Genomic DNA, 17881 nt, shown 5'->3' on the forward strand with positions numbered 1-17881 from the left:
GGGCAGGCACCTGGATGTCCTGGACTGGAACCAAATTCAGGAATGCACGTATCGGGGTTGGAGGCAGGAGAATGAGCAGGGTCCCACAGGGATGCCGGCCATGAAAGAAGAAAGGGAGAGCCTCATGATCCCTTAGCTTTATACTGAGTATGATGTGCATGGGATGGAATACCTAGTTGGTCAGTTTTTGGTCACCTGTCCCATCTGCACTCTTCCGCAGGTGCGACCCTTTTATGACTTTTTATGTGCTTAACAAAAGAGGGCCAGCAGTGGCCTTGGTTCTCATTGGGATAAGCATAAACATGGGCCATTCTGCATACCAATCCTACTGATACTTCAGCAGCAACTATAAATACCGAGCATTATCAAGTCAGAAAAGGAGACAGTGTCTGAAAAACATGTAGCTGTACTTTCAGAAAGTGCAGTTACGTAGAAGAAACTTAACTGAAAGGAAAACTCCTGAAAGGAGAAGTAATCCTGTTTTTGCCAAACCAGGACAGCTATTACTGAATAAAACTTCCATTTAGTGAATATAATTAAATTATATTCAGTGAAGCTTGCAAAACCAGTGATTTTAAATGATCCTTTGAAATCTAGCTGCTATCATTGCTACAGGCTGTAATGCTGAAAACCATCACACTTGATCCTCTGCTTCAAGTAAATTATATAATGATTTCTGCTAGTGATTCTATTCATGAAGGTCCATAAAACAGGTTAGCAAAGGAAAAAGATGACACTGTCTTTACAGTATAGTGTATAGTACCTTTTTATTCATTTTCATTCGTATTACACCACTTTACTTTGGCTGAGTAGTCTGCATTTCTGTGCTCCCAGTCATAATAATGTATGAACGCTCCACCAGTCTCATAAACAGAGGCAAAACTGAACTGATTTACAGGTTATATCACTGAGCAGGAGCCACATAAAGCATCACAAATCCCTTAATGTCTGAAAAAAGGATGCAAACCAAGTCCACCTGAAGCTGCCTGGTGCCACTCTTGTAGGGAATGATTTCAAACTGGACTGTTGAGCTCTCCATGGGAGCCATTCTTGCCACACTAAAAGAGAGAATACATTTGTAAGTTCAAGCAGCTGAAAAATTCTTGCTATGTATTCTTCAGAGTCCCCAAATCTAAGACAGTATGGAAAGGAAGAGTCAGAGTAAGTGGCTGCTGTGTTTGTACGCTCCTAGCACAGGTGAACATAACCTTGCATGCTCATAGCCCTCACAACACTATCCTTGAAGAGCTAATCAAGCTGTAATGGATGTGGTGGAATAGTTACAGTTCTAAACCTGTGATAGAGAATTAGGGATTGTATCATGAGGGCAAAACGTATTGAGCGCCTGAGGAATGATCAGGAAGGTTATCTTTAGAAGAGTTCAAATCCAACTGTATGTATTACCCTCAACACTCACAACATTTATAGTATTCTAGGTATGCTCGTGCTGTATTTTGGTGTGGTAAATATAATTACTTGTTGATTTTATGTCCATAGTTAGAAATTACTCTTGGCTGTCCAACACAAGGAGACTAATAGTAGCTCCAGGAAACAGAGATAGTGGGGGAAAAGGGTCTCTTTGCTCTGAAGAGGTACTGAAGCTGAGCAATACCAATGCTGGTAAGACAAGTTAAAGTTCAGGATCAGGATCTAGACCTGAATTTTGCATTCAGTGTATGAAGCCTTAGTGATTATCATAATTGTCCATGTTTTGCTATCTTTTTTTGTTCTTCTTTCACAGTTTCTTGGTGCTAACTCCTCCAGCATAAATATTTTGGAGACGTTTAAAAAAAATGTTTTTAAAATAATAACCATGGAGGAGATGGGAGAACAATTTCTTACTGGTATGATATCAGTAGACACATTTTTAAGACATTTCATTACAGTATATGTCCTGGCTCTTTAGTAATTTAATATCTGAAGGAAAAAAGATACCATCACTTTCTCTCTTGCCCTTCAAGGATTGTTTGGTTTTCCTTTTGCAAACCACAAGAAGAAGAAAATTTTTAAATTTTTTCACTTTATATAATTCAGTCACTAACATTAAAAGCAGGCCATCTCTCCACTCCCTGAGCATTCTGTAATCCAAAGCTTGGCAAGGAGGTGCAAAAAAATCCCAACTAGTATATGGAGAATACCGGCATGATGGTATTTTGTCCAAGGTTGATGCAAACAAAAGTCATGAGGTTGACAGAATCTTTTTTAGAACCCCACTTTTGTTCCAGATTTCCCACCAAAGTGAATGAGTTATTAGCCAGATAGCATTTACGTACTTGATTCTGAGTTGCTCTTTGAGCAGGCCACTGCCTTCTGTTCTCAGCACACAGTCTGTTCACCGCTTCAGACAGTGGGTTGGTAAGTGTGACCTGCACATTAACAGCCTTGTGTACCACTGTTGGACCAAGGACCTACAGAGAGAAAACATTCTGCTCAGTCACGGCATTAGTCTCACTTCTTTATCATGGTTTTCTCTTTTCATTCCTATTGCAAACCACTTACCCTCTTAGGACAGGATCTCCTGGACAGGAAGGAGCCAGGAATTAATACATGTACGTATTTTTGGGCATAAGAGCTCAGGCTTGAATCAGCCATCCAGTGTGGCTGAGAAAGAACAAACTGCTGTAGAATCTAGAATTTAGTCCTAACTTTTTAACTAGGTCATTGTATGGTGTTATCTATAACACAGTATATGATACTTATCAGAGTGAGAACAGAATGAGAGTACAAGTATTGACCTGGCACATATGGCTAACTGCTGTAGCCAGCTTAAGTCAAATTAGCTTTAGTTAGGCTAAATGAAAGGTTTAGGATTAGAAAATATTGGAGGTATGAGACAGAGGTGAATTGTGGCATCTCAGGCAGGGGGAAAAAAAAAGCCAAATAGCAAATAAACATATTCATTCCCTTATTTGGAGATAAAGTGGAATTGGCGTATCTGGTTATCTTTGTAGATAATGTAATATTAATTAACATAATGGAGAAGTCCAGCATCCTAATTGCATTTCTGTATTATTGACTGTATGTTTATACAGAAGTTTCAGTCAACAGAAACATAAGCCCTTCTTGAAACTTAGTCACTCAATTGAAGTCATTTAATTCAGGTGCCTGCCCTATATAAGCTGACTGTGTTATTTGCATGATACAGCATAGAAGGCTTTTTACAAAGTCTCACTAGAACTTGGTATTCAGAAATCGCCAGACCTTCAATAATCCAAACTTTTTGTTCCTGTGTGTAACCTTGCTTTTCCTGTATGCTACTGACAGAGTGGTTTGGGATAGCTAATCTAGTCTGGAGGCTCTGAAAGATCTGTGAATTATCATACTTCCTCTATGTTATTTACAGTACGGTAGGCAGATAGCATTTGATCCCATGTCTGATACAGCATGTGAATGTGCTGAACTGTCCAAAACAGGTTAAGCTACTTTATATGGATGTGATGGGCCATGCAAACCCAGGACTGTCCCCGGACAGGCAGTACATGGTCTTTCCTGTATACTAAGAATTGCTTTTTACCCATTGTACAAGATTTGTCAGAAGCCAGTCTTAAGTGGGAACAAAAGCCTCCAGTTCTAACTGTTAATCACTTGGGAAGATGTTACAGAAGGTGAAAACTGCCACTTTTCCTGATAAGGTGAAAGAACTTCATTGAGTATTATAATAACAAGCTTCACAGCCCCAGGCATTATCAGCTAGTCAGTGAAGATGTCTTTGGTAAAAATCAGGCTTCCTAAATAAACTGGAAGAGAATGATCAGAATTCCCTGACAGAAGTGAAGGCCTAGATATGGACAATATCTCTCTGTCTCTCTCTGTTTCTCTCTGTCTGTCTCTCTGGAGATAATCTTACCTTGTAACCCTCCTAACACTGAGAACTTTATCAGTGCCATGTGAACAAGCACTGGCAAGAATACCATAGCACAGCTGTGCTGTGGAAAGGTTTGCTTTTCCTTACTGTATTTCATTTCACTTGTGTCATATGGCCTATTACTAGAGCAACATGATCAAATCACTCTCAGGCACAATTTCACTTCCTACACTGCTTCCCATGTGGAGTAGATGGAGTAAGGATTCTAGTTGCTTCTTCTCAACACGTCTCTCTAGGGACACAAAGGGGACTAGCTTTTACCTTGATGGTGAGAAAAGGATCCTGAAGTACAATATCCTTCTCCACTAGAAGCGAGGCTCCCCGTTTAGTTTCACAGACAACAGACACTAGGATCTTCCTGTCATCCATCAGAGAGTTTTTGTACTGGGAATAGGAGATCTTGAATGAAATCTCTTTCACTGGAATGGAAATAGAAACAGAATTTCCCCTCTTCTTTTTTCTGTCTCTAAGTACCATCTATCTGTAATATATCTGTATTTTAAGGAGCAAGGACGCTATCACCCTGGGGCTGTCCATTTGTGGGTGTTGACAACCAGTAGACAGGAATGATGCTTATAGCTGAGTTCTACTTACATCAAACGCCAAATGATCAGGTACAGTTCAGTAGCTGGACAGTTCTCAGAATGGATATATGTGGCAAGCCCTGCTGGTGATTTTTTTATTTATCTGAAGCTGGGCGTTTAATGCTCCTTCCTTGCAAAGAAGGCAGAAGTGAGAAGGTGGGTTGGTTTAAGTGCCCTTGCTGATGCAGTTGTTCAACCTCTGCCTTAAAGAGGGTGCACAGTCAGAGCCTCTGTGCCAGTGAGGAAGGCAATGGATCTCAGTACATTGAGAAAAAATGTTCATCTACTGCTGGAACAGTGAAAGGAGTTATGATGTGTTGTGTGTTAGCTTGAGAGGGTGGTTATATTCATCTGTGCTACATATTTCATTTTTCAGCACTGTCCCTATAAAAGCAGAGCAAAGGCCACTATCTGCAGGTAGTGTAGCTCTTATTGCAGTATGTAGTTGCTGTCCTACTGCTGGAAAAGATGTAGGCTTATGTTTCCCCCTTTAATCTGTCTTTATACTTTGCTTATGGGGAGCTGGTAGCTGAGTAGTCTCTGGTCTATGTCTCTTAGTTGTTCTCTCATTGCAAAAAAGGTCGTAAAATAGAACTAACAGTGGCTGTGCTGGGTCAGACAAAAGGTCACTCAGCTCAGTATCCTTTCTGACAGTGCCTAAAAGCAGATGTTGAAGACAGGGCAAATATATATGTTTCTCTTCCATTGAATAGCCTTAACCTCCAACCGTTCGCAGGTCATGTACTTCTTGAGCCATTCATTATTTCTGTGTGATTTGCCCACAGACCAAAGCTGTAATAAAATTAAAATTACCTTCTTCAGGTCCAAGTTTAATAGACCTAGACAACTGCAAAATCTCTGCCTTTGGTTTTCTTGTGTAGAGAATGGCTGAACCCCTCGATTTAACCTTTGTGGTCTTGAAATCTGAGGTCAAGTTCCTGAGTGCCAAGGTAAGGGGGATATCCTGGCCAATTACAGGAGATGCATCAAGGATCAGCTTCCCTGAAATACTGGGGTTTTGTGCAGGCTGTGTCATATTTTGTCTTCATGCTACTGAAGATCGTCTTCTAGGTCTTGTAATTTTGGTTCTTTTTCCAGTGCTTCTCACACCAAGCAGCTTCAGTGCTTTTTTATACACCTACCTTTCTTTCAGGGATCCTGCTTTGAAAGATAACGTGGTCAGAGATCTCATGCATGCTGGCTATACTGCAATGGAGCCATAATTGCTTTCAGTAAATACAGTTTAGGAAGGCTGAGGAGGGCAAAGGTACACAAGAGGAGAAAGTGAGGTCTAACCTAAATGCTAATTTTGACACGGACAAAAGCAAATGAATATACATGGCCATGAAGGCTGGAAGCTTTAGCTGGCTGTTCATGAGCACCTCTTGGAAAGTGTGAGCAGTAGAAAGGTGACTCCTGGGAGAGCTCAGTTCTACATAAGCTGGGGCAATTGCCATCTCCTCTGAAATTAAGAAGGGTGAAAAAATCCTTTTGCAGAAACTCTCCCCAAACAACTCTCCAGAATGGCTATCACTGCATGTCATATCAGGTGGTGAGAATATTTCTGTTCAGAACAGCTGGGATAGAATGTTTTACAGAAGTAGCTTTAACTTTATAGTGAACACATTAGTATTTCATCAAGGGCTACAAAGGCCATATTGAATCACTATCAGCTGACAATAAGCCCCAAGACTTTGAAAATTCTCAATTACTTTCCTCCAGAACAAGTAAAGAAATTGAGTCAGTGCTCAGTCCAGCAAAGGCCTAAATTCTTTTAACTTCTGACCATCAGTGACAAGACAATTGTAATAAAGAATTTACCTTCTGGATATTTGTAATTAGCAGTGATGTCCACACGGGATTTGTTGCCCACTGCTTTGGTGCTGATAAATTTTCCAGTCTTCCTAGGATCAGAATAAATTCTCTCTTTTCTTTTGTTGCTGTAGTGAATCCAAGTAACATAGTCAGCATTCACTGCTGCAAACACAAATGAGCTGTCATAATCCAAGTTCACATCCCCTTCCTTAATGGCTCTGGTGGAGGCAGTACCACACTGATATGTTAAGGAGAGGGAGAAGTTAAATGACTGCATGTTGCAAAAGAACGTAAATCCTCATCCTGACAGCAAGAGGGAGAGGTAGTCACTGTGGTTGTACATTGTTTCTACATCTGTGCATTATGGTAACAGCATGTCCAGAGATTCCACATGCATTTTCTGTCAAAAGGTAGGAGCACAGAGGAGGTTGTAAGACTAATAAGGTGTGAGCTAACACTTTTTATGTGTGCTCTGTGAAATGTTCTAACCCTCCAAAGCTTGCAAGGCTGCATGCTAAGTTGTCTAGTGAAAGGAGAGGAGAGGATGGGAGCCGAGTCAGAAGTACAATCAGGTTTATGAGATCAGAGTCATCAATGCTGTATGTGCATTGAGAAGAACCAGGAAGCTAAATTTGGTAAACTTAGTAGTGGGGAATAAGAAGCAGTTTATCTGGAGTTTGATGGTTTTAAAATGGCCAAATAAATTAATCTTTTGATGGAGGTCATCAAACTAGATCAATGAAGTTGTGTCTGTATTAGTAAAAAAACCCAGGGCCAAAGTGTGAACCCAAGTGCTGGCCATTGGTCATCCACACTGTTTACTTGCTAGCGAGCTTCTTAGTGTGCCTTTTTTTTTCCCCCGTTGCCAATGAATGATCTTTCAAACAGCAGCTGTGAAGAATTCAGGGAATGGGACAGACCAGGGTTTGTTCCCAGAAGGCTGTGCTATTATTTTGGTCTGGGTGGGGGAGTTCAGTGCTGTGAACAAAAGGCATTGTTTGTCACTTGTTTTCAGAACCAGAGAACAGTTTGGGACTTCTTTCATGTAGATTTGTACATATATGCCATGTTGTTGCATGCCACAGCGACATCATATGAAATATCTTCCTACCCATTCCAGTGTGTCCTGTAAAACATAGGGTAGAGTCATGGGGCATATTTTATTTTCTGTTGTAAACTCTTTGGTTCAACCCTGTGACTATAAACTCTAAAATCTTTACTTAGCATCTTACTAAAAGTGGGTTTAATTTGTTTTGCTGCTAAATCTGTCCAATGCAAGCCAGCAAATGTGCCTAATGCCAGGAATGTGCCCTTGCAGCAAGGAAGGCCAGCAACATCCAGGGCTCCATCAGGAAGACCATTGCCAGCAGGTCAAGAAGCATGATCCTTTCCTTCTGCTCAAGCACTGGTGAGGCCACATCTGGAGTGCTGTGTGCAGTTCTGGGCTCCTTGTACAAGAAAAATACTGACGTATGGGAGCAAATCCTGCAAAGGGCCACAAAAATGATTAAGGGATGAGAACTGGGACTGTTCAACCTGGAGAAGAGAAGGCTCGGGGGAATCTTATCAATATGTATAAATACCCGATGGGAGGGTGTAAAGAGGACAAACTCAGACTCTCTTCAGTGATATCCAGTGAAAGGACAAGTGACAGTGGGCACAAATTGAAACACAGAAATTTCTGTTTAAACATAAGAAAAAAGCCTTTTCTGTGAGGGTGACCGAACAGTGCAACAGTTTGCCGAGAGAGCTTGTGGAGTCTTCATCCTATGAAATACTCAAAACCCAACTGGACATGGTCTGGAGAAACCTGTTCTAATTGACCCTATGCTGAGCAGGGGGTTGGAGTAACCAAACTCTAAAGGTCCCTTCCAACCTTAGTTATTCTATGTCATTTTACGAATCTGTGTAATGTTAAGAGCAAAGACAAGCAAGGGTGAGGTAAGTGAACTTAAGATTTGCTGGCTTTTGTAGAGGCAAAGGATCAAAAAAAAGTAAGAATTTCATGCTGGTAGGCAGTCCAGAGGCTGACAGAAAAGCAACCTACTGAAGACTGATGTGGGTATTGCTTTTCTTGTGCACCCGAATTAATGCTACATCTACAGGGAGTAGATAGAAGAGTAGATAGTTGTCCTGAAATTTCAGTAGCGATCTTCAGGAGTAATAGTATCTACAGCTTTTTAGATTTACAACAGTGTTACCTTTGCTTCTTTCACCGCGTGTTGCATCCAGAATCTGCCATCCGTCATAAAAAGAGCCAAGATCTCTTCTAATGAGTCAGCTTTCATTCCAGACATGGAAATTCCTGTAAGGGAGGTAGAATAGGGAATCCCTGATTCATACAATTAATTTTATATTGAAAGATTTGATCCCTGTCTGGTACACTGCAAGAAATAACCCTGATCGAGTGAATGAAGACTCTGGAGAGACCAGCTGCTGACTCCTTTCTTGAGTACCTTTTCTTCCTTCTTTGCCAAGTTTTTGTGTTCAGATCTCTGAGAAATGTTGAGATGTTATGAAAAAAATAATGTTAGAAGGAAAATAATTCATTACAGAGTCAAGTATTCCATTCGGGACATTCCTGAACAGCATACTGTACAGCCAGAGGTCTCCTGTGCACATTGCTGTATGTTGGTATTTGATTCACAGTTGCTTTCTACTTCATGTAACCCTTGTCCCATTCAGTCCACATGGCGCAGGGTGCTTGGTGACTGAAACACTGGTGCGCGCAGTACAACACACCTGTGCAGTGTGATAGTTTCTGTGCACTTACGTGTCAAAAGCATAATTTTTAACAGCTTCTCTGAGGTGAAAGAAACAGCATGTTCTTCCTAAGGGATGGGATGGAATTTTTCTCAGCTGCATTAAACATATTACCTTTACTTTAGTAACCTCTCAGTATTATGCAAGGGATGTATAATGGTAATCATGAAAGACTGAGTCAGTCAACAGCACGTAGCACAGGAGTTGGATCTAAAACTTACGGACTTCTGAGAGTGCTCTGCTCTAGGAATCAAGGGACAAGCTGATACCATTTTGCAGCAAGAGGATAATTACTCTTCAACTTTTTTTTTTTTTTAAAAATGTAAACTTACATACAGTAGAGACAAAATTAGCAGTTATATTTTCAAATTATATGTTGAATAGCAATGATAAAAAGTATCTCCTCTGTTAATTCTTCAGAATCATGAAACTGACGACATATTGCATTTCTGAAAACTTGGTTGATTCTTTGGTATGGGGTTTTATGTCGCTGGGAGCATGAGGTTCAGGTGTTTTTTCAGGAGTGTGATTCTAGATGTTTTAATTAGAAGAGAATATAATGGAAGAAATGGTAAGAAAAAAATATATTTACCACACACTGTCTTCAGTCAAGTGCAGGGTCTTTCCGGAAATGTCAATGTACTTACCAATACGCAGATTTATATTCCTGTCATGGGCAGAGTTGAAGCTTGTAATAACACGAGTAGGTATTCCCAAGGATCTCAGAACTGCAATATAGAATACCATGAAAGTCCTGTAAACCTATTTTACAGACATTTAGAAAGTATTTTTCTGTTTTTCTTGGCAAAACAGTTGAGTATATATGTTTTCAGTGGGGAAACAAACCCTCAGAAGCTTCCCTCTCAGATATGATCCAAGTCACAGTCATTGTGCACAATTGCTTAGAAGACAATTCCACTCACATGATGTTCTTAGCTGCCATGTTCTTTTTAAGAAGAGTTAGATTCACCCATTTATTTTAATCTTTCATTCTTCATCCTGTTCTCGCTCTCATTTTCTCCCTGTGATTTGTTTCACTGTTACTTGCTTCTTTTCCTCTCTGAGACATACCTCTTGATTGCATTACTTTTCTTTTGTATTTTCCCCAAAGTGACTCTTGTCTTTCAGAGCAGCTCTGAATGGAAACTGCTAGGATGAAATGCTTTTCCCAACTTGCAACTCCCTTTCCAGGTCTCCAGAATTGTGATTTATTTTTGTGTCAGTAGTAGGTAAGACACAATAGTAGAAAACTGGAATTGTGAGGAGACAGACTTAAAATAGCACTGGTTTGCTTTGAAACAGGAAGCCTTGCTCTTTTCACCAGCCTAGCCTTGCAAACCGTTTTGCATTTTATTTGATGACTCACAAAACCTATGGTTGTTTGAAATAGAAGGAAATAACCCTTCATGCATGGAGAGCATAGGTTCTTCACTCTCTCTGTCAAAGCTGAAACAGCTTCAACAATAACATCACAAAGTTAAATCTGCAGAAATTCTAGTAAGCTTCCTTTCTGATAGTTTTCCAAAATATTTTATGCTCCTCTTGGTGTTTGAAAAACTTAGCAAATGATCTCAGAATGGACACAGGCTTTCCAAGTTAGTGAAAAGATCTAATGGACTGAAAATCTGTTAGGAAAATACATCTGAGATTTAATGTTCCCCAAAAGTTCTTGGCAACATTTCTTTAGTTATGAGCAAACTTCTGGGAAGAAGGTAAATTAAACTTTTGGGGTATGTTCCCTTGAGAATAAATCTCCGTTTAACCTCTTATGTAGCTAAGTTAGCTACTCCTATAAAACACTGAGGCATTCACAATAAAGTATTGGGGTTTTTGTTAGTAGATGCATTGTACAATTGTAATTAGTTGATCACTTTACCATAGCACTGATAACCCTGCTTACATAGCTAGGACTGTTCTGGATGGATACATCAACAGCTGGGTCTTGGCAGTGGTTCAGGCTTTGATCCAGTATAGTCAGAGAGATATCAAGGATATCCTCTTCAAACTGAAATCAAAGCAAGCAATATATTAAAGGCTAATTTCGTAAGTAAACCAAAGGATAAACTCCCCACCTATTTTCCTTTTCCTAGCACAATAGGGTGATGTTGGTAATATGAGCATTTTCGGTACTGCTAAAGAAAATAGGGCCAAGAAGAAAACATAAGCACTAGGATGCTGAGTCTCCATAGTATTTTAAAGGCAGCGTGTTTGTGAGCATGGTTTGGGCCCATAGCTGCTAGCATTCACGAAGACATTATGTGGCCTAGTGGAACAGACAAGACCTCTCCAGGTCTGGCTCAGCAGGCTTTGCACCCTCCCACATCCTGTCATGCCCCTACAGGTACCCTTTTGTTACGAAAGCTTCACTCTGGTGGGCTGCCTTCACCTTGTATCAAATGGTCTGAACTGAAAGAAACCCACAAAAATAATTATTGTGGATTAAGGTCACAAAGACACTGTGTTGGGCCCAGAGGGTGCCAAAGTGCTATGCTGTATGGATGTGGCCAGGCAAGGATGCCACTTGACCTCTGAGACAGAAAGCAGATCTGGCCTTGTTTCATTTATCAGTGTAAAAGTAGCCACAGTGATCAGGAGCGTTAATAGAAATGCTGTCTGTGCTACTGCTGGTGCAGTTGTAAGGCATGAAGTGTTCAGGAATGGTTTTGACTAGCCCAACAAGTTGCAGGACAGCTATCTGACTACAGATGGGCTGTAGTTATGACTGTATTTGTAGCAGTTATTCTTAGAAGGCCAAACTGATTTTCAGAAATTCCAACTTGAGTTATTTCAGTTGAGTAGATTTGGGATATCCTTTTACTGTCTTCTGCTCCATTCCTAAACCAACTGTGTAAATACTTAGATGTACTAGCCTTGCAATACCTAGAGGTTAATACTGGAATGGCTTCCTTTGCCCTTTACAAGGGTCAAGAAACAAGTAGAATTTTGCCAGTTTGTGTAACAGGCAAAAGAAAACTAAAATTGTGCTTTGTTTCTTTTATTTTTTTATTAGCACATGCCAGAGAGGAAATTATCCTGATGGTGCTGTAATGTTTTGATGAGACATATATCTGCAAGAAAATCATAAGTGAGAGAGGAATACTGAACTCTTATACTATGACATAATGATTCTCTCTCCTCAGGAGCCTTTTTACCCACTGTTCTTATTGTCAAAGTTCTGGAATAGGTGATGCTGTTTACCTGTCCATAGTTCCAAGCTTCTTGTTGAACGTATTTTTCCAGTCCCTGAAATATGATCTCACTATCATTCAGGACATATTCCCGTCGCTCCTTTTCATTAGCCATATAGACATCGTCATCTAGAAGCAGAATGAGACATGCTGGCTGAAAGTTGTTTTGCTGTAACTGCAAATCTCAATTCAAGGAGAGTTCCAGGGAACAGGTCAGGCTGCCTGTGCATTCAGGCTTAGAACTCCCCACTATACCTCTGTAGTCATTTAGAGAGTGAATAAAATAAGCGTGAAGTTCCTTCGAGGAGAACTGACTATGCTCCTGTCCCTACACTAATCTCAGCATGTGTCTTACTGGTAGATATTGCTTGATTTACAACTGAACGCAAATATCAGAGGGAGAAAAATTATAGAATAAATATCTGGAATATTTCTTGTCTCTGATTTCCTATTCTACAAGCAAGAGGCTGGATCTTTGATGCATTGCAGCACTGAAGAAGGTGCAAAAACTTGATCCTTGATGTTGAGTGAAAAAAGAATCTTTCTGTAGCTATGACTGTCAGGTACATGGTTTACTGTGACACCCAGATTTCCTGACTGAGACAATGAGTTATCTGAAGGACATGATACATCAAAACCTACTTGGACACCAGGGATTGAAGAGTAGCACAAACTGACCCAGGAGTGTTGAAGAGAACTTGTTGCCAGAAACAATCTGGAGTTTGAGTTTGTATTGTCCAATGACAGCATTGGCTGGGCTGAATATTGTGAAGTTCATGCAGCCAGGGAACTGCACTCACTGAGCTCTTGGGTTGCACTCCAGCCACTGGCACCCTCCTCAGAAAGGTTAAATATAGCCTTGGTCTGCTGTGATGCTGCTGGAGATGGTCCTGCCAGAGGGAACAGGGACAGCAATTCTGAATGACAGCTGTGGGTGACAAACTTTGGGTCAGTGATGAACTCCATATTTTTTTTTTGATGACTACATTGAATAATTGTGGCTTATCAGATCAAATGCTTATTCAATGTAAACTAGCTGCACTCCAATCCATAGAATCGTACTATGCAACCCTCTGTGTTATGTGCACAACCCAGTAAGGGTGAGTATACCCGTAGTCATTCTAGACAAGTGAGGAGACAAGCCTGTTGTCCTGAAAACCTGACAGTTCAAAAATATGTAGGCAGAATGGGCCACACATTTTAATAAACATTTCATTAAGAGTTAGTAGCTGCCTGGAGAATTTTTTTGAGGAGCCTTTTGGGAAGATACAGATAGAGGTCTTATGAATGGGGTCATGTAGACTGTTCTAGTAATAGGGAACACATGAAGTTAATCAAGGGGAATTTAAACAGGTGAAGCAGAGAGTCAGGAGAGGAGACAAATGGGGGATGGTGGTTTGTGGGTGGTAGAGTTACAAAAAATGTTCAGGGAGCACAGAATGAAGACAACCTGCAGTATTACAAGTAGATCCTTAGGAGCAGAGATACAGGCTTGGTTTTAAAGTGAGAATGGCCCCAACCTTTCTAATATTGCCTTAAGGTACAGACTGAACTTTAAAATGGGAGCTCCTAAGCCTGAAAGGAAAATGAATCCTGAATGATAGAGGACAAAGCCTAGTGATTTGGGAATGAACCGCATGGAGCTGTAAGGTACTGGTGTTTTGGAGCTGGAGTGACTTTGATGTGAGGTGAGTGCCATGGGGAAATTACCTGTGCTTGCAATAAAGGTGAAGTTGTCCCTAGATTGCACTATTGTTTGGAGGTTCAGAGTGATGTTGAAGGCCTGTCCTCTCCTCAAGATTGCTTCTGTGCTGCTGTAATCAGAGGTGTGGTGTACAGCTTTATTTAGTTTGGATTACCAATTGACATTTTTTATGTCAATAGGAAGATACAAGGCAAGTTAATTAAAAACATTGTTCCTTCAAACTTGTACATCTTTTCAGCTTGTCTAATATAGTAATTTTGTTATATATAGCTGGAGTTATATGCTCTAGGAAAACAGAAAAATCCACTGTTGTTATTAAAAATTGCAAAATAAATAACAACTTAGAGGAACAGCTAAAATGTCTTTTCTGCAGGCATCTTTCAGAGGCAGAAAAAACACCCATTCAGAGAATTCATCTTTGATTAAAAAAAAAAATCAAAACCCTATTCTATTTAGGTAAGATCTTATTAAAGTTTGAAGAGACTGTTCTATTTCACCATGTTGCTGTTCTTTTTCTGTGGGGATCTCTAGTTCCCAGAATGCTTTACCAACATACAGAAAGAAGTACTAAAACTCTCATGAGCAAGTGCGTGCTTGATCCTGGAAACACTGTATAACAGATGATGAGTAGAAGGCTAGTATCTTCATTGTCAAATTTGGATGTTATCTTCTCACATATCTTATATCTCAGTTAATTTACAGTCTTGTTGCTTGAAGCTGGGTGTTATTTCACACTGTTGGAAAAAGATAACCAGCAGAGGACACATGGTAGGATTAGAAGTGATGTATCTTGAGGCAGTGCTGTGGGTTGCTCTATCATATCATGATAAGTTGCCCACTACTGAAAATGGGACACTGAAGCACAGATTACAAAAGCTTTCAACCTTTTTTGTTCCTCGATCAATTAAAAAAAAAAAAGCAGAAAAAAATACAGGTCCCTCTATGATGTGTTTGAGAAGTGCCCTTTCCCCGGTATGATATTTCAGATGAATTTCACTTGAAGAAAATTTCCTGCCACAACTAGACAATGTTAACCCTTTTCAGGCTAGTGGTGCTGTAAGCAACACTTCCATCATTTCACTGAACTAAGATACAGGACTTGGTTTAGCATCACCGTGAATCACTTGGAATGAGGCTTGTATCTAAGGGAATCCATAGGATTCTACTATAGAAATAGGGAGGGTGAGATTTGAGTTTTCTGCTGTGTTTGCAGCAGAGAATTATATTCTGTGAAGTCTTGATGTAGTCATAATTACACTAATTTTTTTGGAAGAGACATGAATGTGTACATGCAGTTCTGAGGCTGCAGTAAGGGCCTGGAGCAAGTTGCTTTCCTGTAGTCTGTGAGCATAAACATGTTTGAGTATTTTCAGTTAAGTGAAAGGTCTTGTTTCAGATGGGTCACCTGGAAAAAAAAAGTTCCATTGATAGGAGTGTGATGTCAGTCACGGGATGTAAACTGTCGAGAAAATTTCTCACTTACATCATCACTTTATTTTCCTGACTTAAATATGTTTAATTGAAAAAGAACCTACAGAAAACAGCATACCTAACATCAAGTCCTCTAATTTAAGAGTGAGTTAGAATGTGTTTCTGAAGGGCACTTGATCTCAGAGTTTGTGAAGAAGTTAGCCTTGCAGCGCTTTACCCATGTATATCGTACCACTGTGTATCCTGAACTGTGCAAGTTAAATGTCCAGGCTCTTCAAGGTGGGGAGCATGTGTGTCATTAGTTGTGCAGTGATGCAGGTAACTAAGAGCATTTTGCATGTCTGCAAATAAAAATCTAGTACATGCAGGATTTAATAGCAACTGAGCCATTGGTTTGATACTAGTGAGACTCTGACGTTTAAGGACCTAAACAGTGCTGCTAAGAGTTTCAGAGTGGAATGTCGCAGGCAAAGACAAGATGTACAACAGAGTAAGAGGGGACACCTGGAGAAGTAGGAAAGATAAAGAAGGCAGTGGCTAGCATTGGTTAGCTCTAAGAATTTACTGCATTAATAGTTTGGCTTGTCTTGCAAATTCTATGGTTACACAGGTGTCTGTAGTGAATTTGTGCAGGAGATCAGCAAAAAATGGTTTATATATGAGGGAAGAGCACAATAAAGACTGATACCAGTCTTTTGTTTGTGTGTACTTCAAATATCTCCTTGTTTTGATCTTCACAGTTTCAATTTAAATCTTGTAATTTCTTTTTCTGCTTTCAGTATCTCTCTGTTGGAAAAACATATTTTCAGTAATCCTGTCAATGTACAATTGGACAAACTTCTGAAAATTTGTTTGAGTAAGTGTTTAGACATTGGGAGCATGCTCAAAAGTCTGCAGAATCGGTGATCACTGGTGAAAATGCTGATCATTATGCATACAGGCTTCTTGTAGCTTCAGCTTTCTGTCAGAGGCGACAACAGAAAAAAATCCTAGGTTAAATTGGAGACGGGGGCAGGAGAGAGAGAGGGAGGGAGTTTGTTTTATAGGACACATCTTTCTAACTAGAGATCTTTCCAGTCAGCATTAGAGTGAGAGCAAGTGCAATATAATACATAGATACTGGGATTGCACTTTGACAAAGCAGCACACAGGCTAACATAGCCACGCTGTAGGGAGGTGAACATGAGAATCCAGAGGCCATCAAGTGACCTACCTGAAGCTAAACATCAATTAGGTATCAGAGCGGGATTAGACCCTGGGAGACTTCTATGTGGCATTTTGATGCCTAAATCACTAACCAGTAGTGTTGATTAGGTGACTGCAAAAGCACTGTATAGAGTAGTTAATGGATATGATATAAAAATATTTTCTTACTCCATTTTTCTGTGTTACAGGAAAAAAGAATGTTCAAGACCCATGCTATTAAAAAAAAAAAAATCAGTTCTAGCAGTTCTAGTAGAATAACCCATAAATGCATTTAATTTAAAAAGGGCTAAATTGCCAAAAGAACAACTAGCTGTAATTTATCCTGTTTCCTCAGCAAATGTCACTCATCTGTGCTGGAAGAGTGACGTCTGGAGCAATCAGGCTGGTTTTAACTTACCCGCTATAAGGCTTCTTTCTTCTTTTCCACACTTGTGTGTAATTCAGGTTACGGATACAAAAGTGTGCAAGAACATTCTGAATCCTCTTCCAGCAGCATGAGTAACGAAAGGCTTAGGACTCTTAACTTCACTGCATTAGCTAGAGTTTATACAAGCTGGGTGTGACCTATGGTTGCTAGTTACTGGTTTTGTAGTAGTGATGTCCTGTGTGAGAATCTACTTATGACTGCTTTAATTGCACAATCATAAATCTAATTATGCTTATTTAAAACTGGTGAATGGCTGAGCAAAGATGATAAACAATATCCTGGTGTCTTAACTACTAAGAGAGGAAAACATTCCAAATTGGATCTAATGAAGGAAATACAATCTTAAGTAGACAGAAGAAATTTAATTTTGGATGGTTTGGTTTGTGTCGGTTTAGGGTTTTGGAGACTGTATGTATAGAGGGCAGGTATAGACAAATACACATAGCATACAACGTGGACGTATGGGACATGGAATGATCTAAGTAGATTTGTAATATGTTAGTGTCACTCAGTAACAACATGATTTTGCATAGCATGAACCACATAATTTTTTTTTTTTTATCTGTCTGAAGATCTTTCACATAACTGTGTATAGTTCATTCTTTCTTGGAAGCATACAGAGTTGTGACGTTCTCATTATCTGTTCCTGACATGATTACCTATAATACGTATTTCTTAAGTAGGAAGCAATACGTCTCACTGAGAGGACATTGTCATGCAGTCACCTGTGCATCAGGGATTTCTGTTAAGTAAAGAGGAGTGTTTAATGACTGCCTCTGCTTTTAATAATTTTTCTTTATAGTTTGGCATTCATAATACATGTACATAGTTTCTCTGAAGCTATTTGGCATGACATCTTAAGTTGGGCCCTGGAACAAGCTACAGAGCAGTTCTTCT

At 39.9% G+C, this 17881-nt stretch overlaps 1 protein-coding gene across 1 annotated transcript; it reads right to left on the reverse strand.

Annotated features, from left to right (window-relative positions):
- Positions 1–904: 904 nt before the first annotated feature.
- On the reverse strand, positions 905–13105 carry LOC104167354 (protein-glutamine gamma-glutamyltransferase 6-like; the record flags this gene model as incomplete). Its single annotated transcript, XM_009707591.1, is given in 14 exon segments — positions 905–1058; positions 2274–2329; positions 2331–2408; positions 4127–4284; positions 5263–5413; positions 5504–5607; positions 6271–6502; positions 8122–8132; positions 8466–8569; positions 9620–9789; positions 10904–11032; positions 12226–12344; positions 12858–13002; positions 13005–13105. Coding segments are annotated over 14 exon segments (1712 nt in total), but the record flags the coding sequence as incomplete, so codon positions are not given.
- Between the last annotated feature and the right edge of the window lie 4776 nt (positions 13106–17881).

Source organism: Cariama cristata, unplaced genomic scaffold (genome assembly GCF_000690535.1).
Source record: "Cariama cristata isolate BGI_N322 unplaced genomic scaffold, ASM69053v1 scaffold21089, whole genome shotgun sequence".
Classification (NCBI taxonomy): Eukaryota; Metazoa; Chordata; class Aves; order Cariamiformes; family Cariamidae; genus Cariama; species Cariama cristata.